The sequence below is a fragment of the Pyrus communis genome, chromosome 8 (genome assembly GCF_963583255.1).
Source record: "Pyrus communis chromosome 8, drPyrComm1.1, whole genome shotgun sequence".
NCBI lineage: Eukaryota > Viridiplantae > Streptophyta > Magnoliopsida > Rosales > Rosaceae > Pyrus > Pyrus communis.
The window spans coordinates 532447-558305 of NC_084810.1; the positions used below are offsets into that span (position 1 = coordinate 532447).

Sequence of the window (25859 nt, forward strand, 5' to 3'; positions counted from 1 at the left end):
TAATTACAAGGTTGTCGATATGAAGACAAATGGTTATTTTCTCACAATGAAAGTCTACCAATTACATCATCGAGCTCAACTTTATGCCGACCAAAAAGCCGTGAAGCCGAAGCTACATCACTTCTACAACATCGCCTAACATCTAAATAGAACTTAGACGGCACTAAGTGAAAATTTTCAAAAAATTGCATCGATATAAAGTGACATACAAATGATATAATCGAACACCTCTAAGCAGTTTTTGGTATGAACAAAACAAAACAAAAACAAAAAAAAAAACCAATAAGAGCAACTCCAGCGTTGGAGCCCTCCCCCTGGCAATACACTATTCAATCCATCTAATGAACAGTAAATGCCCTTAATGAACAGTAAGTAGCCTTGGCAATAGAACTTGCATCTCCACCGTTACACTTCAATAGCCCTGGCAATAGGCAATAAAATATTAGTATTTTTTTTATTTATAAAATAATACAAAATAATTTTAATTGTAATATCGGATAAGATTTTTAATCGTTCTCGTTGCGTCACGTGTCATTATCCGAAGTATTATTAAATAATACAAAATAATACAATTATTGGTGATGGATTTCTGATAAGGTTATTAACCAATCACGTCGCGCCACGTGTCATAATCGGTTCACAATCTTTGAGGATAGATTTCCATCAGATTTTTAACGAATGACGGCATGCCACATGTCATAATCTGTTCACAATCTTTGAGGATAGATTTCCATCAGATTTGTAATGAATGACGGCATGCCACGTGGCATTATGCAGAACCTAATCCTTTCTGAATCCTCTATATAATCCACCATCCATCCTCACAAATCTCACACCAAAATTCTCAAGATCTCTATCATTATTCATAATTTCTGCTTCCTTATTCACAAAAATCTGTATCATTATTCATAGTTTCTATTTCTTTCTTTCAATGTCGTCTTCTTCTTCCTCAAGGATGATGTGGGAATACAATCAGGAAGAGGAAGAATTGTTTAACGAATCTGAAGCAATCTTCAATCACCAGAGGGTAAGAAATGAGAGGGAAGAGGATGAAGAGCGTCAAATGAGAAATGACGAAGTAAGAAGGGGCAGAGCCTCACATTCCCGTCGAGTCATCCAAGCTGCGGCTCAGATCTGCAGGCCCAGCCGTTCCGGAAACCTTGATAGAAGCAGGCAACGACGAGGTATGGAACTCTTGGATGATTATTTTGTTCCTAATAGTGCATTCCCTGATACGTACTTTAGACGTCGTTTTAGAATGGAACGATTTTTTTTACAATTTTTTTCAGATTTTTCCGATATTTTTTTGAATTTTTTACAATTTTTTTTAAATTTTTATTCAATTAATTAATCTATGTTGTTGGATTTAAAAAATTTTGAATTCCAACGCTCCAGATTGTGCCACGTGTCACAACGGTAACTTTTCAGATTTTTAAAACTATTTTTTCATTTATTTTTTAATTTATAAAGAATTTTAATATCCACCGTTGATCTCAGATCGAACGGTGGATATTAAATCTGACCTTTTTTTTTTTTTTTTTACCGTTGAAATCTAACGGTCCACATTAAGTGACCGTTAAGATCTAACGCATCGTGGGAAGCCACGTGGCTTCCCAACGGTAACTGACAATTGCTTTTTTAAATTTTTTTTGTGTCGCCGACGTGCCCCCACGCGCGGGTGGGGTGCACGCGCTTGACACAAAAAAAATTAAATAATGCGCTGACGCCACCCTGGCGTTAGCCTTGCGTCACCCCCACCTCGAGCTCAAGGCCTGGCAATCCCTCACGGACCTGACCCTCGGGCCTCCCCCTGCCTTCGGCCTCCCCCACGCTGGAGCGACGCCACCGGCCCTCGGGCCATTGTTTTGGAGCCCTTCCCCCGAGCAAAACCCCACGCTGGGGATGCTCTAAAGACGCAATATCTCAACTTCTCAAGGCTGGGCAAGTGATCGATAAGTGTTAAGGTGCCGCGTTGTAACTTCATATATTCCCGCGCGTGGGAACAGAATATCCTTCACCAGAAAAATAAAATAAAATCAAAGAATATTCATTTATTTCATAAAAAATAAAAATAAAAATAAAAAATAAAAAAAAAAACGAACTCCAAATTCTCTGAGAAAATGCTGAAACTCCTCCAAGTAAGCTGCTGAAATTCTCATCCCAATGTCACACAAATCCCTAGATTCACGGCGCACTTTCCAGCTCCATGGATGGAGACCTTTCCACCTGCAGCAGCAGCAGCAGACCTCCACGCCCACCTCCAAAACCCTAGACTCCTCCGATCCCAAATCCAATGGCCTCCTCGTCCACACCAAGCGTCCCTGTTTATCCAATCGAACGACTTCATTTTCTGTCGACGCCATCGACATGTCCAGGCTGACCCTGGTCGACGACGACAGGACGATCTCCGGCGGACACCATAATGGGACCGGGAGCTTTCGGTTCATCGCTAAGAAGCGGCGGCGTCGCGGGTCGAGGTCGGTTTCGGGGAGGAGTAGTGATCGGAGTGGGACCCGTAGGTGCTGCTCGGTTGGGGCTTCGGCTGCGTATGGGACGTGTTCAGATTTTCCGGTGGCGGTGGGGACGGACTCGAGTGGGGAGCTGTTTGGGAATGGGGATGCGAATTGGGCGTCGGATGTGAGCGAGGCGAGGAATTCGAGGAAGGAGAGAGATGGAGGTGGGGGGAGTGGAGAGAAGGAGAATGTGGGTGCTGGGTTTGGTCCCGTTGGGGGTTTTGATATACAGGGGAATGAGTCCGGGTACGGCAGTGAACCGGGTTATCGCGGGGACGCGGAGTTCGGGTATGGCGATGAGTTTGATGAGGAGGAGGAGGATACTCGAGTATTGTTTTGGGGCGATCAGTTTGGAGGTACATTTTGTCTAAAAACTGTTTAATTTGAAGCACAGTGAAGCATTTCAGATTAGCATATATGGATTTGAGTACATTTCACTTGTGCAGCAGCTATAGTTTCGTTATAGGGTTTCGGGAAAGTTTCCGGATTTGCGAATTTTGTATATATAGCTTTAGTTCTCTGCATTGTGTTCTAGTTTTGATATTCAAGTTTGCCTGGTAGATAGAATCTGAACATAGACACTCGCGGAAATAAAAGTTTAGGGTGAGGGATGAGGGGCGAATTTGAAGGCTTAGCTTGGTGGCTCGCTCTAACGCTCATTTAGTAAACTAGAAGGATCTTAGTTGGAACTTTGAACATAAATGGAGTAGCATCACCAGTGTTGCATTTGAATATGTTAGGCAGTAATCAGAATGGGCACACCATGAAGTTGTTTCAGCATTACAAGTTTATAGATTAAGATAAGTTTGGACAAGCAAGGACATAGCTTTATAGTCAGGATTAAGTGAATATGACCGACCCCGACTTTCCTTTTTGGACTTTGGTCGTAGTTTTATAACACTAGAGTAAAATGACCTATCAGTATGTTTGCTTGCACTTGTTTAGTCGCTGTATGCCAGTGTGATAAAGAACAATATTGTGATACCATCGGGTAGATGTTCGTGTTCCACTCTTGCTTTATCAGCTTATCAACGTAGGCAAATAGATGGATATAATAAAATAGGAAAAGGAGGAGCAAAAGAAGAAGAATACCATCAAGTAGTTTGGGAAATTGTAGAATCTTCTAATTTGCTTAGCTCTTTTTCTTGTGTTTGTTTTTATGTATGTATTCATGAGATTCTAACCTTAGGTTTTCCAAATTGTTTGATTCAACTGGATATATATATATGTATATTGATGCGTCCCTTGTTGCTTCAGATGCTGATTCTCCGATGGAGACAGTGGGGGAGAATACATTTGTGGATCAAAAGTCCCATCACAGATGTCGGCGGAAGAAACATGATTGCAGAATGGTTGATGCATTAAGGTAGCCGAACTGGTTGGCGCATACAAAAGGCTTCTACATATCCTTTTTCTCGGTAAACAAAGTTCCTTTATATCACTTAGTCATCGGGTTTCTATTCGGAAGGATGGATGTTGGCCCCCTGATGAAATCTGTGTATGCTGTAATCACTGCTGTCCCACTTGTCGGGTCCATTTAGAGAGTGAGAGGTTTTGGTATGTATACGCAAAAGAATTCGGATTCATGCCACAATGTTGCATTCTAAAATCGTGTGTGGAGGAGTGTGAACGTGCATTATGCTATTGTGTGTTGTTCATTCTGCCACTGATTCGAATTTCTATCAACTTTTCGGTTTATGTGGAGTCCTTATCGGCATAAAATGTGGGACTTGCTTATGCCATTAGACTCGCAAACGTCTGAATGCATGATGAATTCACAGGTAGGTTTTTGGTCAGTCTGTAGGGTTTTCAAAGGTCGGGTACCAGCTTGAAATCGACCTTGTACTTATATATTTCCACATAACCCAATAGATTATGGGGTCAATTCGTGAATATGAAGAAAATATGATGTCGTTTCTACTTCTGTATATGCACATGTGATTCGGGTCATTTTGTTCTAACTTTTTTCACCCTTCCTCTCAAAAATAAAGAAATAATTCTGCAAATTCTAAGAGTTGGTCAAGTGGAAAGCGAGCAAGGGTTTCAAACTCGCAATGCGAGTCGAAAGTCTCATGGATGCATTTTTCGGAGTCATTAGCTTTGTTTTGGCGTACCCATTTAGTCCAAAAGCCAAATCTATCATACCACCTAATGTAGTTCCGAGAATCCACATAAAAAAGAATTAGTCTTTCATCAATGTGCAGCGAGATACTTCTTATATTTAAAAATAAAATATAAAATAAAAAATGGCATGCTAATACTTGCTGCCCGGCCCAAAAGAGAAACAGCTTCACTGAAATAGCCCATTATATTTAATTAATTTTGGGAATGAAATAAAGGTTTAAAAAATGATGAAACGACGTCGTCGTAGGAGCAAGTACGAAATAGTAAAAGACGGCCTGAAGGTAGAGAGAGAGAGGACTGAGAGGGGCGGAGCTGTTAGTCTGAGATGGCGAGAGTAGAAGTACTGAGCGCGTACAGAGCGGTGCTACGAGCGACGCGGAAGTCGTTCGCCGGAGACACGCCGATGCTGAAGGGTGCGGCGGCGGAGGTTCGCAAGAAGTTCGAAGAGAATAGGCACGTGACGTCAGAGGCGGAGATCCAGAGTCTCCTGGAACAGGCACGTGAGGCCTCCCGTTTCATCAGCGAAATGATCGTCCAGGCCAAGCTCAATCCCCGCGGCGGTTACGGTAAATTTTCGATTCCAATTCATCTCTCTCGTAAATCCGTTCCATTGTAGCAGTAGTAGCAAGCGTGTGTTCGTAATGAACCGACGGCGTTGTGAATGCCTTGGATGTGTTTGTTAAAATGCTTGTGTGGGTTGCTTTTGTGTACATTTTCTGTTAGATTTCAGTGATTGGTTTTTCTTGTCGTGCCGAAATCCGAAATCTGATATGGTTTGCTTCAGTGAAGCTCCAATAAAATGGCATTAGTAATTTAGCATAAGGAATCATTGAGGAGAGAAATGTTGCTACACCGGATGTCATTACAGCGGTGTCTCAGATCGCGTGTTTGACTTGAGATACTGCAACAGTGACCGGGAAGTTGAGATTGATGAGAGTTGCATATGATATATTTGCTTCTGTCATGAACAGAATTCCAAAGAGGTTTGTTTACCGTTCAAACTCTGATTGGTTTTGCAGAAGTGAAGCCGGAAAAAGATCATGCCGGAGCAACACTTGAGGTTCCTTCCGAAGAGCTTCTTCGCACCAAATCTTGACTCGAGGAGAGGCATTTGCAAAGGTATGGCGGCGCGCTCACTGCTTTTTTGAGGGTTCGGGTGCTTTGGGGGGTTTTTTTCCATTCGATTGTCTACCAAGTTTTCAAGAATTAGTAGGAAGTTGAACCATTTGTTGATGAACAAGTTGTTCTATTTTGATTAGTAAATGTAATATGATTTTGGATGCATAATTTCTGAATGGCGACACAAGAAGAATGCACAAATAGAACTGTAATAAACATTCTATCGTCGGTTTAGTGTCCACCCAGTTTTACAATTTATTAAATTTGTAACCAGTACTATTTATGCACGGTTTTTGGTTTTCATCCTTGCCAATTCTTCAAATGAGTTGAGCCAATTAAACAGATTACATTGCAATTGCAAATGAAAGAAGTAATATGAAGTGATTGGTTCCTTAAAACATATGTATTGTTGGGTGCATCAAAATTTCTGTCCTTAAATAGACTGCAAACACTCAAATTGTTGATGCTGGCATATCAAATTACAAAAGGGAAAGACACCTTCGGAAGTTGCTAGTCTTCGTCAATATCTTCACCATCTTCTTCTTCATCATTTTCCTCATCTTCGTCATCAATTTCTTCATCTTCGTCATCGTTTTCCTCATCTTCATGGTTGTCTTCCTTTTTCTTCCCATCGCCATTTCCTAATCAAAGATAAGGATATATAATCTTCTCTTAATCATGTCATAGTGCAGACTATCAAAATCATAAGAAATGGTAAGACAGAACAAGATTAACGTACCGTATTCACTGAAGATGACTCCACCGGAGCACAATCCTTCCTCAATCTTCATGAGTTGAAGAGTCATTCTGGGTCCTATCTCTTGAAGCTTGACAGCACTTTTTGAGGAAGCCCGATTAACCCTACCTAGATCATTAGCCAAAGTCACAGTCGCTGCCTCATCATCTGCTTCACTTTCTGATCCGTAACCAGCCCTTCGGAATAAGATAAAAGATCGAGTTTAGTCCACTTTCAAAATGCAAAGCACACAACCGTCTTATCTTTTCCTCTATTGTACTTCATTATGGTCTTTTTCCCGTAAAAAAACCTTGAGGAATCGATTTAAATTCACGCGTGAATGATGTATCAAGTATATGACTGAAGCCTGAAGGAAACAATCCAATTGCAAAATCAAATAACATAAATTTGAAGGCAGATAAGACCATAAGCATTCTTTAACAAATGCGCTTAAAACATTTCCAACTATCAACTCTAATAATCTACTCGTGTTTCCCCAACTCGGTCCACAATGAAAAATCAGCATGCCTTAATGACTTTTTATAAAATTAAATTGAAAACGCAAGTTCTAATTTCCATTTCCAAGCTGATTTAAACTGCTTCAAACCCAATAATGGAAAATGAAATAACTAAACAATAGGAGGGGAAAAAGAAGCCTTACTTCGTGACAAAGTCACTCACGTCTTGAAGATTTCTCAGATCAGGGACTTGATGGTTCTGAACAAATCTTCTTAATCTCTGGGAGACACCCACAGGCTGTAATCTTATGGAGTAATGCCGAAAATCAATCAGTTTTGTGTCTTTGTTGTAATTAAGCAACACTATTCTTTGGCATGAAGAAAGTTTCACCTGAATCATTTACAGCAAAACCGCAGTCAGCGGGGAACATAAATCCTTTTTAATATGATAACTGGTTGATATCATTTCATCAACTTACAGTGTTAACATCAATGGCTGGAAAGATGTTCTGAAACAGTATGGTTGTGAGCTTCAAATGTTGCTCTCCAGTCCCAAAACCAGAAAGAACAATCTGCGAAATAAAAACCACTGTTCGTTAGAACCCATTTCATGAAACTGAATTTGCCTAAGCCGATTGCAACTGATTAATTATGCATCAACTAAATTTCCAATGAAAGAGAGAGAGGGCATTTAAATCTACTTTTCTCTTGTGTATTGTGATAGAGATATAAGATTACCAAAGGGGCATTCTTAAAAAGATCTGCTGGGCATCGAGGACGCTTTTGAGACCGCGCAATATCTACTGCCAAAGAGTACTCCTGTATCTTAAATGTAAGCGTTGGGCCTTGAGGCGTCCTCGCAACCCTAAGGTACGGAGCAGTTGGAGTTTTCGACAACATGAGGAAGTGTGTAACCCCCATAGGCCCGGCCACATTCAAAAAGTCTCTAAGATTATTCCGCCTCTTCTCCTGCATAAAAAAACATTGCAGAAAAAGCTCAACTCTTTACTCGAGGTTTTCACTCCAGAATAAATCGGCTACTGAATCAATCAGAACTGAAACAAATCAAAGATTATAGCACAAATCAAAGATTATAGCACATATAGAACCAATTGACCGGCCGAATATTCGCATACCTTAAGCTTAAGGGCAGTGTAGGGAAGCATCAGCTTCCTCAAATCAGCTTGAAGTTGCCTCAGAGGACCAGGCAACTTGCATCTGGAAAACACAAAGCTCCTTGGGATTTTATCCCCTGTGACATGGTCCACATTAGCCTGCTTCTTCAACGAAACCGGTTTCACAAACACCTTCTTCTTCTGTTTTCAAATTTTCCAAACACAACAATCAACTACGTTTCCGATAAAATTAACAACAACAACAACAACAAAAGAACCTTTCTTTGATTCAATTTTCTAGGCAACCAAACAGAACCCAAAAATTTTAAGCTTACATTTTTGAAGCGAGCCATGTATTCCAAAAATATTGAGTTTCTGTGCTTGCAATTTCAGCTTCGTAGCTTGGTGTTTAATACTGCAAAAAATATTTTTTATAAAATTACACGCATTTAGCATACAGATAGATTGAATTTATGCTAGGGAATCGTCAGATAATTAAAAAAAATAAAGATTAATTAAAAGTTAAAACAAAATTACCTTTGTACGTTTAGGGTTTTGGGGGAGCTCTCTGTGCGAGGTTTTAGACGAAGGAAGGTGATGACTGAGGAGAAACAGCGAAGAAGAGGAGGCGCGAGGCAAATTAGGTTTTTTATTAGGCGCATCTGGACCGTTGAATTGTACTAAGGAAATGAAGAAGGGACGACGTCGTTTGGGCAACTGATTGTTGGGCTTATTTTAGAGAAGTTTAATGAAAAACTCTCGGTACTGTTCACTTTAACAAAAAACCATATTTTTACATTAAAAAGTTAATTTTGATACTATTCACTTTACCTTTTATTTTGTCATTATCGTTAAAACTCAAAATTTTCAATCTCTTTTCATTAGTTTTTCTCTTATTTATTTTATGGTGCTCTTTGCCCGAGTCCGGTTGGCGTTGGGCTTGGTTCGGCTGGTTCAGCCTCCTTTGTGGGCAACCCAAGTTTGGTCCAATCAAAAGTAATACGGTTTGTTTTCGGAAAATACTTGACTAGTCAGTACTATGTATTTATTATTCTATCATTGGTCTTAAATCACTATGATTGGCCTAAGAATAATTAAATGTGTGTCCTTCGTTTTCATTCTTTTTTGTGATACAACGATCTTTACAGTAATGGGCAGGGGAAAAAATTTGTTACGAACTCATTATTCATGAAGGGAATTGTTATTGACATTATAAAAATCTCATTCTACACTTCAAACTTTCTATATTTAGAAAGAAAAATACATTTGTGAGGAGTGTAGAATGTGATTTTTGGAGTGCCAATAACACTTCCCTTCATGAAATTCAAACTTAAGACATTTCACTTACAAGTAATAGGAATATCACTAGACCATAATATTAAATGACTTAGTTTTGATATCATTACATATACAATTGATGTGGCATAATATGACATCATGTTGTTGCCCAAGCTTGGTCCAATCAAAAGTGCTGTGATTTGTCCCGTAACGAAACGACATCATTTATATGAGATACGTTTAAATATGATGATAAAAAACTTATAACATGAGTGTATTGGTAACACAGCATAGCAATTCGATAGTTCAACCCAAAATTACTCACTATATAAGATGGGAAAAGATAGTTTATGCTAGTTGCCAATAAGGGAAGCTAAATAAAAAAGAGATGTTCGTGACAGAAAAAAGGTACAAAACATTTATCATGAAAGATCCAAAATTAATTTATTCACGAGAAATGTCAGTAATCTTACATATTGGCGTGAACTGGACAAAAAAGGATTTGTGGCCTGCAGCCCCTTCACATGTTTTTCACCATTTTTCAACCTAAAATTTCTGCTCATCAGTCATATCCCTCTCTTTCCAGCTTCATCTTTTGCATCACTCACCAGCCTCTCGCCTATGAAAAAAAGTTCCCACCCTCTAGGACCCTTTATAATAAGCTTATTAACCCTCTCATATTTCATCATCTTTCTCCGATTTAACGCTCTTATGCTCTGCATTATGATTTATATGGGGTGACGGAGGAATCGTACCATTTGAGCCTTTTGTTACTTGTTTTTCCTAGATTTCCAGAGAAATCTGCAACCAATAGGATTTTCTTCCTAGTACTCTCTTTTGAAAAGCAAAGCGTTGAAAATTCTTTTTCCTTTCCGCAATGAAAATGGCATCTTGTAACAGTTATATTTTCGTGTCGCTCATTTTTCATGTAATATGGCTGATTTGTTCAACCCAATTATTGGCATCTGGAAAGGGGGACAAAAATTATGTCCAAGAGGCCTGCAGTGTGACCAGGTATCGGGATGTTTGCATCCACTCGCTCTCACCGTTTTCGAGCTCAGCCAAGAACAGCCCCAGCAGGTGGGCACGAGCCGGGGTTTCAGTTTCATTGAGCGAGGCCGAGAGTGCCACTCGGTACTTGGTAATGTTGCCTTTTATCATAAACGATCGCTGTGGTATTAGTAGTAGAACAATTCACCTATATATTTGTATTTTATTTTGTAGAGTTTCCGACATGTAGATTTGTTACATTCTTCAACAGGTAACTCTGAAAACGCACGGGGGTGGTTTGAACGGGAGAAACATAGTTGCTTTGTCCGACTGCATTGAGTGCTTTCAGAATGCGATCGACGAGCTTCACAAATCACTCGGTGTTTTGAGGACGCTGACTAAGATGACATTCGACACGAAAATGGCGGACCTGAATACCTGGCTTAGTGCTGCCCTAACTGATGGAGATACTTGCTTGGATGGCTTTGAGGGCCAGAAAGGAAAACCAGTCAAATTGCTACAAGACAGGGTTTTAAAAGTTACCTATATCACCAGTAATGCACTGGCTCTTGTTAACAAACTTGCAACTACTGACTTGGGAAGCCTTCCTGATTTGTAGGAAGATAACATTATCAATAATGTTATTCTTACCATATTTTTGTACCACAATTATATATCACCTTAATGGCATCTGATATGGACAGCCACATCATCTTAATTAATTAGTATTTAATTTCACAATGTTTATAAATAATTAATAAAAAAATTGTTAATTAAATGATGATTGTGGTATACAAAGAATCTCATTCTTCCACCTAAGATTATTTAAGTGTTTTAATTAATAAAAATATTGAAATTAAATGACGTAGCTTGTCCAACTCATCTGTCACTTAAGATGGTAAAGAAATGTGGTATAAAACTATGATAAGAATAACATTACTCTAAGATTATGACTGTATATGTTGTGTTTAATTAACATGTGATTGGGTGATGGGCATGGGCGGATTCATAGAGGGGCCGGTGGTCTGGGAAAAACGCCTATGGAGGTCCTTCTAGGACCCTACAAATGTTAGGTAAGGGAGGACCGTTATATTCCTAAGGTTCTACAGTCTAAGCAATTTTATTTTGTATTGTTAAACGCCATATGGTTATAAATTTATAGTCTAAGCAATTTCATTCAAGGAGGGTGAATGAGTTGCAGGCTTGCAGCAGACTTCTCATGAGGAAGAAGACCCATATAAAACCCGCTCTATTCCTTTGAACGTCCTCGTTCTTGCTTTGTCATATTAATTTTTAATGAAACGATACAATTTTTTGTGTAGGGAACAGATATAAAAAAAGCTATTAATGAGTCATAAATTGAGGGAACATATTTTTTTTATATACATAAATGACTTTGTTAGAAAAGACGTGTGTAGTTTAGACTTTGTAAATAGTAATATTATTTTCGAATCCTTTACATTGGAACCCGCAACCAAAAATTCTGAATCCGCCAGGTTTAAGGGTTTTTCACAATATGACTATATTTTATGAAGTAAATATGTGATTGGATATTGTTTGTAACGAACAACATTAGGTTACTGGCAAATTCAATTAAACAAATTGCGCTTGGTATAACTGGATAGTTTCATATTTGTACTAGTACACTTGCATACACATTCATGACTTGGTGTACAAGTAACATAATAAGCTTTTACAAGAAACCCAAGCCCACAGGACGTACAACTAAACCTAGCCAATAGTAGAAGAACTCTAACAGTTCAACTTAACCACCTGCTAACATATACTTGATATCGTGGCAATGTAGGAAGCCGTCGTCTTGGATTCTTGGGAACAATCACAAGTTCAGCCGGCCTATATTTAAACGAGAATGTCACGCCATCCAACATTTAGCTATAAAGTTTTTATCGCAAAATGTCTCGATGCAACCACTAATTACCTTCATGACTTCTAAAGACTGATCAACAACCTTGATAAAGACTCACATAACCTTAACACTCATGATAAACTACAATTTAACCATAGTTAACGCAGGAGGTGGAGCTGGGATCAACAACCATGCACACCTGTGGTTGCAAAAGAGAACCATAATGAATTCGAAATTCGACCAGTTTGATGTTTGTTGTTGCAGGTATTTATTTTCTTCTTCATGTTTGCAGTGGTTGGTAGGACTCAGTGTCGTTATGTCACCACTTGTAATACTGTTTTTTTAAATTAGCAAGCAATTATTGAAGTCGTTGCCATTATTAATACGTAACATGGAGGGCGACAAATGAAGACTGGACTTGGTATAATAATACAAAGATTTCTCAGCTTCAATCGATTCTCAAATTTGGTGTTTCCATCATTCTTCATGACATTATCGGAGCTTCGTTTGAACTGCCTTGTCTTGTACATATTAAGGGTTCTTCTAATAACTACTTTGTTTTTCGATTTTACTTTTAGTGCTAGTGATTGAGAAAAAGAGGGATAAAGAATGATGACGATGAGAGATTCTTAAGTGTCCTGAAAACACGGCCTAGTACACTGTACACCGAATATCATAATACAAGTGGTTAGATACTTAAAAATGGAATTTACAATCACTTGTATTATGACACTTGGTGTACTGGAGTGTGTTTCCGGCACACTAAAAAATATTCTCGATGACAAGGGAGGAGGGAGAAATATCAAAACTAAAACATCAATGCCAAAACAAGTTAAAAATAATAAAAATTATAAACGAAACAATTATCAAACATTCTAAAATTTATTTTAATTATCTTGAACAACATAATATATTCATTCTTTTATCATATATAATGGCAATGTCGTATGGCAAACTCCATGTACATGAGAGACTTTCTCATCCAACAAAGATCTAGTCTTAATGGTTTCACCGTCCAATATTTTTAAAAAAATGCACTATTTTTCAAATAAACAATTGACATGTGATGAATTTACGACATAAAAAATATCTACGTACATGTGATCAACTGTGAGACTTAGTTAATTTTGGATCAATACCATACAACTTTAACTTTTTAAAACTTATTCCACATCTTGAAATTGTGGACATTAAATTTGAAAGTCTGTCTAAACCCCATTTAAACAGACTTCAATTTGGATATTTTTACTTAAAAGTATTGGAAGTCATTTTCCTTGCAGAAATTTGACAGCATGTTATCGACCACAGTGCCTGGAGTGTTTGGACGGCCCAAATGTCGTTTAGGTAGATACCAGTAGACACATACATAATGAATATTGTCTGGTCACAGTTCATCTTTTATGTTTTGAATAGCCTTGATGGGTCAATTTATTTGCAGAAATATATATGTCAAGCAAATAGGACGGTCTATTTTTATGCATTGGACCGTTTTACATTTTAACCTAAAAACTATTAATTTCTTCCGGCCGAATATACATTGACCTTTGAACTTTAAGTACGAATGACTACTCAATTTATAAAAAAAAAAATATTAAATTGGCTTAGTCTTTTAAAATATCTAAATAATTATTTTATATTTCAAAATTGTTCTCTAACGTCACTAGTGTTAAATAATGATATAACTAATGTTAAGTGATGGCATCGCCATTGTTAAGTGATGATTTGAACATAATTATGAGGGACGTTTTCGTGATTTCACTAATATGACCATCAATGAACTTTTAATTCTCAAATGGACCCTTTTAGCCAAGTGAATTTAAGGTTTAACTTAAAAAATGACTGATTTAGAGACTACTCAAAGCTCCATACATGACATGTTAGTAAAACGCCCTTTGCTAATCTGCCACGTCATAATGCTAGTAACATTACACATATACAATTTTTAAAACGATATATAGTTATTTTGAATATTTTCTGTACTTAATCCTAAAATGTTCTTCAAAAAAAAAAAAATTAAATTAAATGGAAAAACCTAAAATTGTAATTTTGAATTTCGTGGGGACCAACCCCGACAAGTAGCCAATAAAATTCTCACGTTTATAACAATTTGGCTTTATATTAATATACTTATTAGACAAAGTTGTTGATGATCTATAAACTAAAACAAGAATAAACAATAAATAATAGAATTAAAAGGTACCTAATTGCATTTATTTGCTCAACTTTCACAAATAAATTAACTTATTGGCACCAAGCGAGTGGATTTCAAGTTTGATGTGCCTAATAAGCCCTCTACAACCACAAATCATTATGTCATTAAGTGGGCTACAAAAATTTTATGTACGAGAAAGGTTGCACATTGCAGTCATATGTGACAGTTCCAAATATATTCAAACATATATATATATATATATATATATGCCAACAAATATTATAAACAATAGGGGATGAATTATTAGGGTAAGGCCATGTCCACTACAAGTTGCCTAAAATCTGGTGGGGTGGGAGGAGTTTAAAATTAGAAGGCTTGGGACTAGGGGTGGGTTTAAAAAACGAAAACCGAATAACACACTAAATTGAAGCTGAAAAAACTGAACTACAAGAAAAATCGAACTAAACTATAAGCACTTGATGTTTTAGATCTGAAGTTGTAGCCTGCTGGGTTGATTGATTCGATTGAAGATATAAACTTTTCATTTTTACTTTAAATTACAGAGGTTTGATTTGGTTAAAAAATAACAATTTTTAGATAAAAAATCCTGAATCGAACCGAGAAAAATTAAACTGAAAAAACCAAACAAATAGTAATTTCGGTTCGCTTTTCACTTTTGACAAAAAAACTAAATGATTAAAACCGAACTCACCCCTACTTTGGACGTTGGTCATAGAATAGGCAATAAAAAATAACAACTAAAGAAAAAATGTTGGTAAAGAACAAAATATGTGAGTATTGGGTTATGAACTTTGATCCGATTTGAGATTAGTTTCTAAATAAAAAATCTCTGAAATTGTCATAATGTGAAGACATAATTATTTGTGTAACCTTGTTAGGATTTCCGTCTCTCATTTGTCATGTGATATCCTTTATTTTAGAAGTTCTAACATAAGTGTTTTTCAAAAAAATCATTACTCTACATTGTAAAGAGTTTATAAATCATTATTCGTGATTCTTTTATTTAGAAATTAAAACTCTAATGAAGCAAACTCTCTAGACTTACACTCGAATTTTGAATTTTCTCAAAAGAAAAAGCATTAATAAATGAGTATTCTCTTTGTAAATTAATAATATTCTTCATGGTAAATAAAAGTACGATATTCATGGGTGAGCATTAGAACTGCATCCACAATGCATGGTTATGAAAAAGTTGTGTCTGAAATCTGAATGGTCAATTTAGTACTATGTGGGCACAATCATGGCGATTGGTGGATTTGGATCCTCTCCTGAGCTAATGGAGAGGATCTTCCTGACCAATTATCGTGGACCGTTAGATTTTTATCCAACGGTTACAAACAGGAGGTCCCTTTAAAGTTATAATAATTGTAACCGTTAGATTTTTATCCAACGACCCACGATAATTGGTCAGAATAATCCTCTCTATTAGCTCAGGAGAGGATCCAAATCCACGATTGGTGGCCAAGTTTGGCAGAAAAACGTAATATAATTAAGTCACGTGTACGGCGCAGCGACATCAACGTTGATTTTATATGAATGCTCCTTGTCCGCCGACTTGCAAACCAACCCTATCTTTGTGGGTCTCGCTAACATGCATCATGTTCATGCATGATGCACCCAAAATTCACTGAGTTTAAATCTTCGGCAACCAAATTTCTTTCTGGCCTCTTTATGATTCTTTCACTTGATTGATACGTGTTATTTCGACTTAATTTAACATTATATTTTTATTTATTTTTTAATTGAAAAGATAAGTTGAAGAGTTAAAACTGTCAAGTGAAATTTAAATAAGTGGATTGGTATTAACAAATGAGATGGATCATAAAGAGGCCATAAAGAATTTTGAGTGCAGAAGATTTGTACGCAAATTCTTCTACTACGACACACAACTTTTTTTTTTTTTTTCAACTAGCTCACCCAAATCAACATACGACAAAAACGACGTGCAAACTACACAAGCGACAAGAATATCAAATGAATTCTTCATAAGTAAATTGAGCTATGAATGATTCATGTTTAGACTTCCAGCGACGTCTAATAAAATGATTGCAGCTCAGTTGGTAAAGATCATTTACTTGTCAACGCAATATTGAAGTTTATTTGGTGCACTTGTATCCAATAAAGAACTTTCACCAATGTAAAAAAATATGAATTTGCTTAATATATCTGTGATTTGTATAATTAGGGTTTAAAGTTGACCTCCATTAGTTAATTAAATTACAATTATTGACTAATTAGGTGATTGCTGTCGATTTTGTATATGTAGACTACAAACTAATACTATTTTTGTGGGAAAAATAGTACCATATATCTGCTGGTTAAGATTCTTAAGACAGCTGTCCATCGTTTTAATTTTGTAATAAGGATCCCCACTTCCCCAGTACAGAAAACGAGAGAGATACCCCCCACCCTAGCTCCCTCCATTTTGCTTCCTTCTTTAGTCATGTTATTTTATCAACTTAAATTAAACTCCAGATTTTCTTATTTGCTATGGTATTTTTCGGTGGCTAAAGTCTTATTTAAAAAATCAATAATTAAAATTTAACGGCAAAAACTTCATGTTTATCCGATATATCGAAGCAAATTTTCACTTAAACTTGGTATCAAATATTCATGGAAATTTTTGCTATGTTTTGACTCACCCATAATTGAAGATAAGATGCGAGAAAATCGGTTAAGGTGGTTTGGACATGTGAACCGAAGACTTACAAATACTCTGGTTTAAAAAATGTGATTTTGAGACAGAGGCTCAGGGCAAAAGGGGACATAAGAAGACTTGAAAAGAGACTCTAAAAAATATACAAAGTACTTGAAGTTAACGTAAGACTTGGCTCAAAACTTCAAGTGTATAAGATAGATCGAAGCAAATTTTCACTTAAACTTAGTAACAAATAGTATTAGTCGATCGAGTGGTGCATGGACAATAAAACGGGAAAGGGAAAGGGAACGTGCACGTTCATATTGACCAAAAGAAAAAGAAAAGAAGGTAAAGTGTCCATATTCATCAAAGGCACCGTGACTAAATGCTAGGTTACGTAAAGGGAGTCAATTACCTTAGCGACGAATCCTTAGAAATGAAAAATGTAAACAAAAATCAAATAGAGGGAAACGAACCCGTGGATAGATTCATGTGATGTGAGAGCGAGAAAGAGAAAAATAATATCATACTAGTTATTCTCAGAATTTTATCGACTAGTAATGATGTAACACATAAATTAACCAAGAGAACGAAACTAAACACGACACAAGTGGAAATGAAGCGTCCAAACTACTCCAAGTTTCAACAAATTGCCTTCAATTGTAGCATTAGGCCATTAGGCCATTTGTTGACCTTTTGAGGCGGCATCTTCTTTATTTAGGGTCATATGTACTCAATTAGTTATTGCGACCCAATTCTTATTCTTTTCAATTTATCTACCTACTTTTGAAAGCTACAAGTGGTCAATTTAAATTTCCAACTAGATTGAAAGTATTTGATAAGTTTATGGACTTGTTTGAAAGTATTGTTAAAATGACAGAAAATGTTTTTCGATTCTAAAAGCACTTAAAGTGCTTTATATAAGAAGTCCATGATTCACTTGCATTTTTACTAAGAATTGATTCTAAGAACATTTTAACCATTTTAAACACACTTCTATTAGTTTGCCAAAATACTCATTTATGTAAATCACAAAAAAAAAAACCCTCAATCATAACCTCTAAATCTAGTGAATAAAAACAATTTACGTGCATGTATTTACTATATGTATGTATGTATGTATTTAATCACAGCAACATAATTTCATTAAAGTCAAATTTAATGGTTAAGAGGGTGTCCCTAATTTTTTTTGAAAAATGGGAATCCGAGGATCCCTTCTCTTAAAGGACCTGTATATATATATATATATATATACATACATACATACATACATACATATATACATATATATATATATATGCATGTTAAGTGTCACATCCCGGCCCGGGCGGGACGACTTCCCGGGCCCGACTCCACTACCGTAGCACGATATTGTCCGCTTTGAGCTTACCATTCCCTCACGGTTTTGTTTTTGGGAACTCACGAGCAACTTCCCAGTGGGTCACCCATCATGGGATTGCTCTAGCCCCCTTCTCGCTTAACTTCGGAGTTCCTACGGAACCCGAAGCCAGTGAGCTCCCAAAAGGCCTCGTGCTAGGTAGAGATGAGAATATACATTTAAGGATCAGTCCCCTGGGCGATGTGGGATGTCACAATCCACCCCCCTTAGGGGCCCGACGTCCTCGTCGGCACACACGCGGCCAGGGTTAGGCTCTGATACCAATTTGTCACATCCCGGCCCGGGCAGGACGACTTCCCGGGCCCGACTCCACTACCGTAGCACGATATTGTCCGCTTTGGGCTTACCATTCCCTCACGGTTTTGTTTTTGGGAACTCACGAGCAACTTCTCAGTGGGTCACCCATCATGGGATTGCTCTAGCCCCCTTCTCGCTTAACTTCGGAGTTCCTACGGAACCCGAAGCCAGTGAGCTTCCAAAAGGCCTCGTGCTAGGTAGAGATGAGAATATACATTTAAGGATCAGTCCCCTAGACAATGTGGGATGTCACATTAAGGATATTTTAGTTTAAGTTTAAACTTTGGATAAGTTTCTGAAAATGATGGATTTATCTCAGTACGAATTATATTCCATCGATAGTGACATTTTGTTCTGTATCAATATGCCCTTTATGTCAACTCAATCAGTAAAAATTTGAATATGGATCCATCATCAATTTTAGTATTCCTCCCATGCCATCCATAGGACCATAACCAAGTACTTTATTCAAAATTCCAAGAACTTTTACCACAAAAACAATAATAATAATAATTCCAAGGACTTTCATATGAAAAGAAAAAAAAAAAAAAATACTTTCAAGTGTTTTATGAGTAAGCATCTAACAAGTGCTTCTCCTAACGTAAAATGGCTAGCGAACAAGTTCATTAGGCAGTTTGACAAGCACATGCCTAGGAAGAAACATTTTTGAGTACATCTCAACGTTCTTCCCTAGGAGGCCCGAACCTTATTTTCCTTTTTTTTTTTTAGAAATATTTTCCAAAAAATTAAGTGTTATGTTTATGTATTGTTTCAATTGAGCCTGTTTCACCGTTTCCTAATTTATTTTCCTTGTGGTGCTAAAGGTTTGCTAGGAGTGTGTAACCAACTTTTGAAGTTGTATTCATATTTTCTTTTTCTTATCATCAAATAAACTTGCGGCTGCCTCATATCCTCGTTTTAGGAATTTATCGTTGAATAATCCTTCATTTTTTGGTTGTTTTCATCGCATTATCTCCGGAAACTACTTTTATAACCTAAAAAACACTTTTCAATTTTTTTGGTTGTTTTCAGTCGCATCAAATATGATAATAGTCACATGCAATGTGTGCCAATTGCGTCTATAATCCATCGAAAACAAAGTTGCTGCGTGACATGTAGTCTGCAGGTTTGAAAAATTAGAAAAAAAACAATGAAAAAAAACACACAAATATAAAGTAACCGTGACTTGCTATCAGTTCTCCTTTTTTTTCTTTTAGGAAAAAGTAAGGCTCATTAGAAAGTTTTTAAGTTAATTTTAATAGTACTTGAAATGCATATTCTCCAGCTTAGTAAGTATATTATATATTAACATGCCCATTCCCTTGTGATACAAGATCAACATCTGTCCTGCAAATTGGACAAGTCTTATTAAAACCAATTTTTTATTTTTTGGTCAAATTATTAACACTAATTAATCCACACTGCCGAGGTCTTTAATTTTTAATAGGTTTGGTTAATTTGCAGTTTGTTATTATTTTTTCATCATGTCGGCAGTTTGCACACAACTCATGTCCGACGGATGAACTGGTGCTCCCTCTGTCTTTTTTGAACTTTTGTGAATTTGGGTTTTAACCTCGATGATCTGGAAAAATTTAGTATGTATGGGTTTGTTCGGGGGTTGATTGAGATATGTTATGATAAATTAAAACGGCCTTGAGTTTAGCTTTTTATTTGTTGTGTTAAAATGTGAGATAAACATGATTGGATATGATTGATTATGAATTCATATAAAATAGTTTATACAACCGATCTTTATACATGAGTTACAAATCTTACCTTACGCATCCTTGCCAATTAAATTTTATTCCCAATAGGATTCACTCCGGATCCATTTGGTGAGGATCCTAAGGATCTGTGAATCGTGTTCGTTCATCCTATATCGTGCGGTCAGTTTTTGTCAAGTACTGTTTGTGTTTAATTTTAAATAAAAATATTTAAAATGATTTCTGACCGCAACAATAAACGGATACGATTCATGAATCTTCAGGATTCTTATAAAAAGAATCCAACGAGAATCTGGGTTCATTTTATTTCTAAAGTCCAATCTCATTCACCGTATCAAACAGACACCTACAGTAATATATTAAGATCTTTAGTTATTGGATTTTTAACGGTATACGTAACTCTTAGTTTATTCGACATAAAACGAAGGTAGAAAAGTTTCGTAACAAATATGAGTATTGGGTAATGAACATAGTCCAGCACATTCAATCTGGTCAAATCAACCGTGCCCACGAAGGACTTGATTTGACAGTCATAATGATTTACAATTGAAAAATATCCAATTGAAAAATTAATTCACCCTAATCCACCTCCCCCAGTTCAAGCAAGCTAGTGACCACCAGTATTAATCCATTAATTACAATTAGTTAATTAATCAATGAAAAAATTCAAAATACATTAACGAAACCCAAAACCCACCAAATCACCCAACTATTAGCAATATAATTTTTCAATACATATGAAGAAATAAATATTTCTGTTAAAATAATATTAGGTAAATTAAATTTGTATTGATATAATTAAATTATATAATATGTCATTAGTAAGAAATATACATATTAATTAATAATTTAATTATCAATAATCACGTCATATAATTTAAAAATCTAATTTAATTAATGGTAATCCTAGCGTTACTTTTTAAGTTCAATTACCCAATAAATTTATCATAAAATATTGATATCGACGAATCTAAAATTACAATTTTTATTTATAAATAAAAAAAAATATCAGTAGATTAGACGACCGACTATTATAATTACTTTTCCGTAAAATACCAAATGATAACCGTTATACTTTTCAAACAGGAAAAGGCACGAAGGGCCGTTTTGTAATTACCGTCAAAACCCAGAGCCTATTTCGGACTCCCCAACAGCTTAAATACCCGGAACATGCACGAGTGAGACCGCATCACAAAAACCCGCCACATAGCGAGTTGCCGGCGATTCCAACTCGTCCGACTCAGAAACTCTAAACTCACTCTGCTTCTTCCGACACAGTTCCGACAAATGGGTTCGGAGCTGATTTTCCGAGGGCACGAAGCCGACCAACATGTGGCGGACACCTATTCGCCCAAACGCCCAAAGCCGTGGGCCTCCGTGACCCGCCCGATTCAGTACTTGCTCCGAGAGCAGCGCCTCGTTTTCATCCTCGTCGGCATTGCTATCGCCACCGTAGGGTTCACCCTCCTCCCATCCTCCACCCCCCGCTCTCCTTACGCCTCCGGCAACGTACCGATCTCGAACTACGTCCGGTACGACTTCGATTCGTCGGCGATGACCCAGTACAAGCCGGCCTACGAACGCAGATTCGGGTTGGATAGCTGGGGTTCTAGCGGGAAGGTGCCACTGGGGCTGAAACGAAAGGGGCTCCGGATCGTCGTGACGGGCGGGGCCGGGTTCGTCGGGTCGCACCTTGTTGACCGTCTGATTGCGCGAGGCGACAGCGTGATCGTGGTGGACAACTTCTTCACGGGAAGGAAGGAGAATGTGATGCACCATTTCGGGAACCCGAGATTCGAGCTCATCCGACACGACGTCGTTGAGCCACTTCTGCTCGAGGTCGACCAGATCTACCATCTGGCTTGCCCTGCCTCCCCTGTTCATTACAAATTCAACCCCGTCAAGACCATTATATCCTTTGCTACTACAATTTCTTTCAACTGGTATAATTCACATTTTCTGAGAGCAGATATTCTGTCTCAGCCAATTGGTCAGGTGGTCAACACTCCTTGATAAATTGGCCGAGACAGAACAGTATCTTGGCCAATTGGTAAGACGGTCACACCTGATCAATCGGGCTGAGACACAACAGTGTCTTGGTCAGTGTCTCAGCCAATTGGTCAGGCGGTCCCTTTCCTCGGCGTGAGGCAAAAGGGACCGCATGACCAATTGGCCAAAGTGACTGCTGGACAATTGCCCGAGGCGGTAACAGGAACGCTGTCGTATTCAACTGACTTAATTCACGTATGCGTACGATTTTTGTTTCAATTTTTTAATATCATTATTTGGAGGCCTTAATTTTGAATTTTCGGAGATGCACAAAACCAATGTGGTGGGGACTCTGAACATGCTGGGTCTCGCAAAGAGGATCGGAGCTCGGTTCTTGCTGACGAGCACCAGCGAGGTGTACGGCGATCCTCTGCAGCACCCGCAGGTTGAAACCTACTGGGGCAACGTTAATCCAATCGGTGAGTTTCCGACGGCATCTCTTTTCTCTCCGTTTCTCAGACGTTTGTACCTGTCGTCACGGCGCACGTTAGCTGCGAGATGCGTGTTTAGTCTAACATGCGCGGGACAGGCGTCGGAGTGTCTGCGTCTTAGATTCGAATGAAGTTTCGGATCCTGTCTTTTTCTTAAAGGAGTCAAATGCACGTTGGACACGGTTAGTGGGGCCCACGTGGCCTAACGTTCCTCAGACCCGTTCCGGTTTCCACGGTCAATGAGATTACCCGTGATTTTTGGGGTCCACACATCGGACGGTGGAGACTGATGTGTTATCCACGCCCCGCCGTGACCAAAGGTGTTGGGCGGTAAAATGAGGAAATAGGTGGACGGCAGGATTGTAAAACCGACAGGTGTCCTTTGGTTTAGAGTAGGTCTAGATCTAACAGGGTCTACAGAGTTTTTGGTCCGTTGCCTGACAAACAACGTTTGATTATCTGAATGGCTGGCAGGTGTCCGAAGTTGTTACGACGAGGGAAAACGTACGGCCGAGACATTGACCATGGACTACCACAGAGGAGCCGGTGTTGAGGTATGCTAACATTTACCCTTATCACATTTACCGAAATAAATGTGATGTGAACATTGCAGTAATGTTACGTATATAACGTTTATCAGTCACATCAATCGCCCTATACAGCGGGGTTTATAAACGTCACGAATTGTTTTTTTGTTTAAATCTTAGATGTAATGTTTTCTGTTTGAAATTTCGGATGTTGTTGCAGGTAAGGATTGCTAGGATTTTTAACACTTACGGGCCGAGAATGTGCATAGATGACGGCCGCGTTGTTAGTAACTTCGTTGCTCAGGTAAATTGCTTGTATATTGAATTATCTTTTGTTGAAACGATGAGCTCTTCGTTTTAGTGCTAAATGCGGGATGATGGCCATAATGCAGGCGTTGAGGAAAGAGCCGATGACTGTTTATGGTGACGGGAAGCAAACGAGGAGTTTCCAATATGTTTCCGATCTGGTGAGTGAGTTTGCTTTAACACAATATTTTAAGACGTTGGTACCGTTTACGTTTGCTTTGTTGCGTCGCGCCTAGCTTGGTGGTTTAAGGCTGGTTTAGTATTGCTGTGCTTTGAAAAAACTACTTCTGCTGTTTTGTGAGAATAAGCTCATTTTTGCTGCTTCACGTTTTCAGCTTTTTTTTCATCCAAAATTGTGAAAATAAGCTGTTTTTAAGTGTTTACCAAACACCTTTGTGAGCTCAGTTTTTTTTTATACCCACTTTTTATAAAATCACCTCAGTACGTACTTACTTTTATATTCCGAATTGCTTCTTTTTAGGGTTTAAAGTATCTATCGAGCCATGTGAAAATTTTGTAATGCGAGATTAGAGACTAAGATTGTGACTAAAAGATATTAGTGAATATTATGTTGCCCATGTGCATGGAACAAAGCATTTGAAATCGGTTTGTGAACCAAAATTTGTACAGATTAATACAAAATTGATGCTTTTGTGCACATGCTGCGCACTTGAGCACTGATGCAAGCAAAATTAGTCAATGTTGTGCATTTTGATCAGTTTCTTCGTATGGCGAGTAATCATCGACATGCGTTTCTTAATACCACCTTATGTTGGTAAGTCTGGGTTGACTTGTCTGTATTCTTGCACCATCGTTGTTGGCTCGGAGGAGTAATGTGTATTTTTCAAAATCAAAACTAGTAAACCTCAGAAACGCAGGATGTTAGTGTCATTCACGATGTTTCTTTCGAAATGCTTATAAATATATTGGAGGAAGTACTACAATTTTGGGTATCTGGCGCCCGGCTGTGATATGTTTTAGTAGATATAGTACTACAATTTCCGGTAGACTTTCTTATTTTCTTATATGGAAGTGTGATTTGGGATAGAATACTTCGTAGTTGGGCATTTGGGGTGTGCTTTCGGCTGTTACGCTGGAAAGCAGAAAGTAGTTTCTTCCCCACATAGGTGATTTTCTGGTTTAGTACTGCTTGCTGCTGATGCTGAAAAGTAATTTGACACTGCTGTTTTGTGTATTGCAATACACAACAGGTGGAAGGTCTGATGCGTCTGATGGAAGGTGAACATGTGGGACCTTTCAATCTCGGAAACCCGGGTGAATTCACCATGCTCGAACTTGCAAAGGTAAATTGAGATCAGATGAAATCCCTAATCAAATGTTGCAACTTAATAGTTTTCTGGTTCATTTATTTAGTATTTTGCTTGTTGGTTGGTGCTTGCAGGTTGTGCAAGAAACAATCGACCCAGAAGCAAAAATCGAGTACAGGCCGAACACAGAGGATGACCCCCACAAGAGGAAGCCTGATATCACAAAGGCTAAAGACTTGCTGGGCTGGCAACCTAAGGTGTCCCTTCAAAAGGGTCTCCCTCTCATGGTCTCTGACTTCAGGAAACGTATCTTCGGTGACCACAAGGAAGCTGGCACTACAACCGCCCTGTAATAATCCTACCGATGTTAATGTCTTGGCATGGCAATTGGCACATATACCTGAAGTCTCACTCGCAAACCGGCAATTGGGAGAGACAGCTCCTTTCTTTCCCCTCTCCAATTTCCAAACAAAATACGGCAGCAAAGGTCTCACGGCGGCAGTAGTAGCAACAGAAACAGTAGCATATAAGTTCCAGCAGTCGTTTTTATGTCCATCTTTTGTTCGTTCTGTGTTGTTATCGTCTTAAAGCTTAGTAGAACAGCGAGTGCCTCTCTTTTCCGTCTTCCTATTCTTTTCTGTGCAATCGGTCTCCATTAGAGGCGGCGTTGATAGATTACAAAATTTTTAATGATATTTACTTAATGTATTCTAAATTAGCTTCTCCAAATTATTGATCCATTGCAAATTGAGATACTCTTAGATTTCTTTAGTTATATATCAACGTTCTAGCTAAGATGCTTGTATCAGTTGTATGCTCCAAAAGCCCCAGGGTTAGGGAGGTAAAT

General features: G+C 38.0%; 5 protein-coding genes across 5 annotated transcripts; 4 read left to right on the forward strand and 1 right to left on the reverse strand.

Moving 5' to 3' along the window:
- The first annotated feature begins 2083 nt into the window (after positions 1-2083).
- Positions 2084-4211, forward strand: LOC137743496 (uncharacterized). The gene is made up of 2 exons (XM_068483398.1): positions 2084-2869; positions 3771-4211. The coding sequence occupies exons 1-2, from the start codon at positions 2164-2166 to the stop codon at positions 3881-3883; spliced, it is 819 nt and encodes a 272-aa protein (XP_068339499.1). The 5' UTR covers positions 2084-2163; the 3' UTR covers positions 3884-4211.
- Positions 4212-4896: 685 nt separating this feature from the next.
- LOC137742324 (mitochondrial zinc maintenance protein 1, mitochondrial) lies at positions 4897-5997 on the forward strand. The gene is made up of 2 exons (XM_068482166.1): positions 4897-5203; positions 5657-5997. Exons 1-2 carry the CDS (start codon positions 4963-4965, stop codon positions 5731-5733), a joined length of 318 nt encoding a protein of 105 aa, XP_068338267.1. The 5' UTR covers positions 4897-4962; the 3' UTR covers positions 5734-5997.
- A 130-nt stretch (positions 5998-6127) lies between these two features.
- Positions 6128-8678, reverse strand: LOC137742323 (peter Pan-like protein). The gene is made up of 8 exons (XM_068482165.1): positions 8603-8678; positions 8401-8480; positions 8087-8266; positions 7689-7919; positions 7430-7522; positions 7154-7341; positions 6496-6689; positions 6128-6397 (listed from the first exon to the last, which is right to left on the reverse strand). The coding sequence occupies exons 2-8, from the start codon at positions 8416-8418 to the stop codon at positions 6267-6269; spliced, it is 1035 nt and encodes a 344-aa protein (XP_068338266.1). The 5' UTR covers positions 8419-8480; positions 8603-8678; the 3' UTR covers positions 6128-6266.
- Positions 8679-10081: 1403 nt separating this feature from the next.
- On the forward strand, positions 10082-11011 carry LOC137741538 (pectinesterase inhibitor 6-like). The gene is made up of 2 exons (XM_068481236.1): positions 10082-10484; positions 10605-11011. Exons 1-2 carry the CDS (start codon positions 10221-10223, stop codon positions 10950-10952), a joined length of 612 nt encoding a protein of 203 aa, XP_068337337.1. The 5' UTR covers positions 10082-10220; the 3' UTR covers positions 10953-11011.
- Positions 11012-21610: 10599 nt separating this feature from the next.
- On the forward strand, positions 21611-25741 carry LOC137741606 (UDP-glucuronic acid decarboxylase 2-like). Its single transcript, XM_068481304.1, has 7 exons — positions 21611-22342; positions 22752-22899; positions 23386-23465; positions 23659-23742; positions 23831-23905; positions 24956-25048; positions 25147-25741. Exons 1-7 carry the CDS (start codon positions 21719-21721, stop codon positions 25363-25365), a joined length of 1323 nt encoding a protein of 440 aa, XP_068337405.1. The 5' UTR covers positions 21611-21718; the 3' UTR covers positions 25366-25741.
- The last annotated feature ends 118 nt before the right edge of the window (positions 25742-25859 follow it).

Excerpts from the sequence above, each read along its gene's own strand:
- LOC137743496 (XM_068483398.1), top strand. The coding sequence starts at position 2,164 with ATGTCACACAAATCCCTAGATTCACGGCGCACTTTCCAGCTCCATGGA. Across the intron at positions 2,870-3,770 it reads TTGGGGCGATCAGTTTGGAG|ATGCTGATTCTCCGATGGAG; the intron begins GTACATTTTGTC and ends TTGTTGCTTCAG.
- LOC137742323 (XM_068482165.1), bottom strand. Across the intron at positions 7,523-7,688 it reads TTTTTAAGAATGCCCCTTTG|ATTGTTCTTTCTGGTTTTGG; the intron begins GTAATCTTATAT and ends TTTATTTCGCAG. Across the intron at positions 6,690-7,153 it reads GTGAGTGACTTTGTCACGAA|GGCTGGTTACGGATCAGAAA; the intron begins GTAAGGCTTCTT and ends CTTATTCCGAAG.
- LOC137742324 (XM_068482166.1), top strand. The coding sequence starts at position 4,963 with ATGGCGAGAGTAGAAGTACTGAGCGCGTACAGAGCGGTGCTACGAGCG. Across the intron at positions 5,204-5,656 it reads CAATCCCCGCGGCGGTTACG|AAGTGAAGCCGGAAAAAGAT; the intron begins GTAAATTTTCGA and ends TTGGTTTTGCAG.
- LOC137741606 (XM_068481304.1), top strand. The coding sequence starts at position 21,719 with ATGGGTTCGGAGCTGATTTTCCGAGGGCACGAAGCCGACCAACATGTG. Across the intron at positions 22,343-22,751 it reads TCAACCCCGTCAAGACCATT|AAAACCAATGTGGTGGGGAC; the intron begins ATATCCTTTGCT and ends TCGGAGATGCAC. Across the intron at positions 23,906-24,955 it reads TCCAATATGTTTCCGATCTG|GTGGAAGGTCTGATGCGTCT; the intron begins GTGAGTGAGTTT and ends AATACACAACAG.
- LOC137741538 (XM_068481236.1), top strand. The coding sequence starts at position 10,221 with ATGAAAATGGCATCTTGTAACAGTTATATTTTCGTGTCGCTCATTTTT. Across the intron at positions 10,485-10,604 it reads AGAGTGCCACTCGGTACTTG|GTAACTCTGAAAACGCACGG; the intron begins GTAATGTTGCCT and ends ATTCTTCAACAG.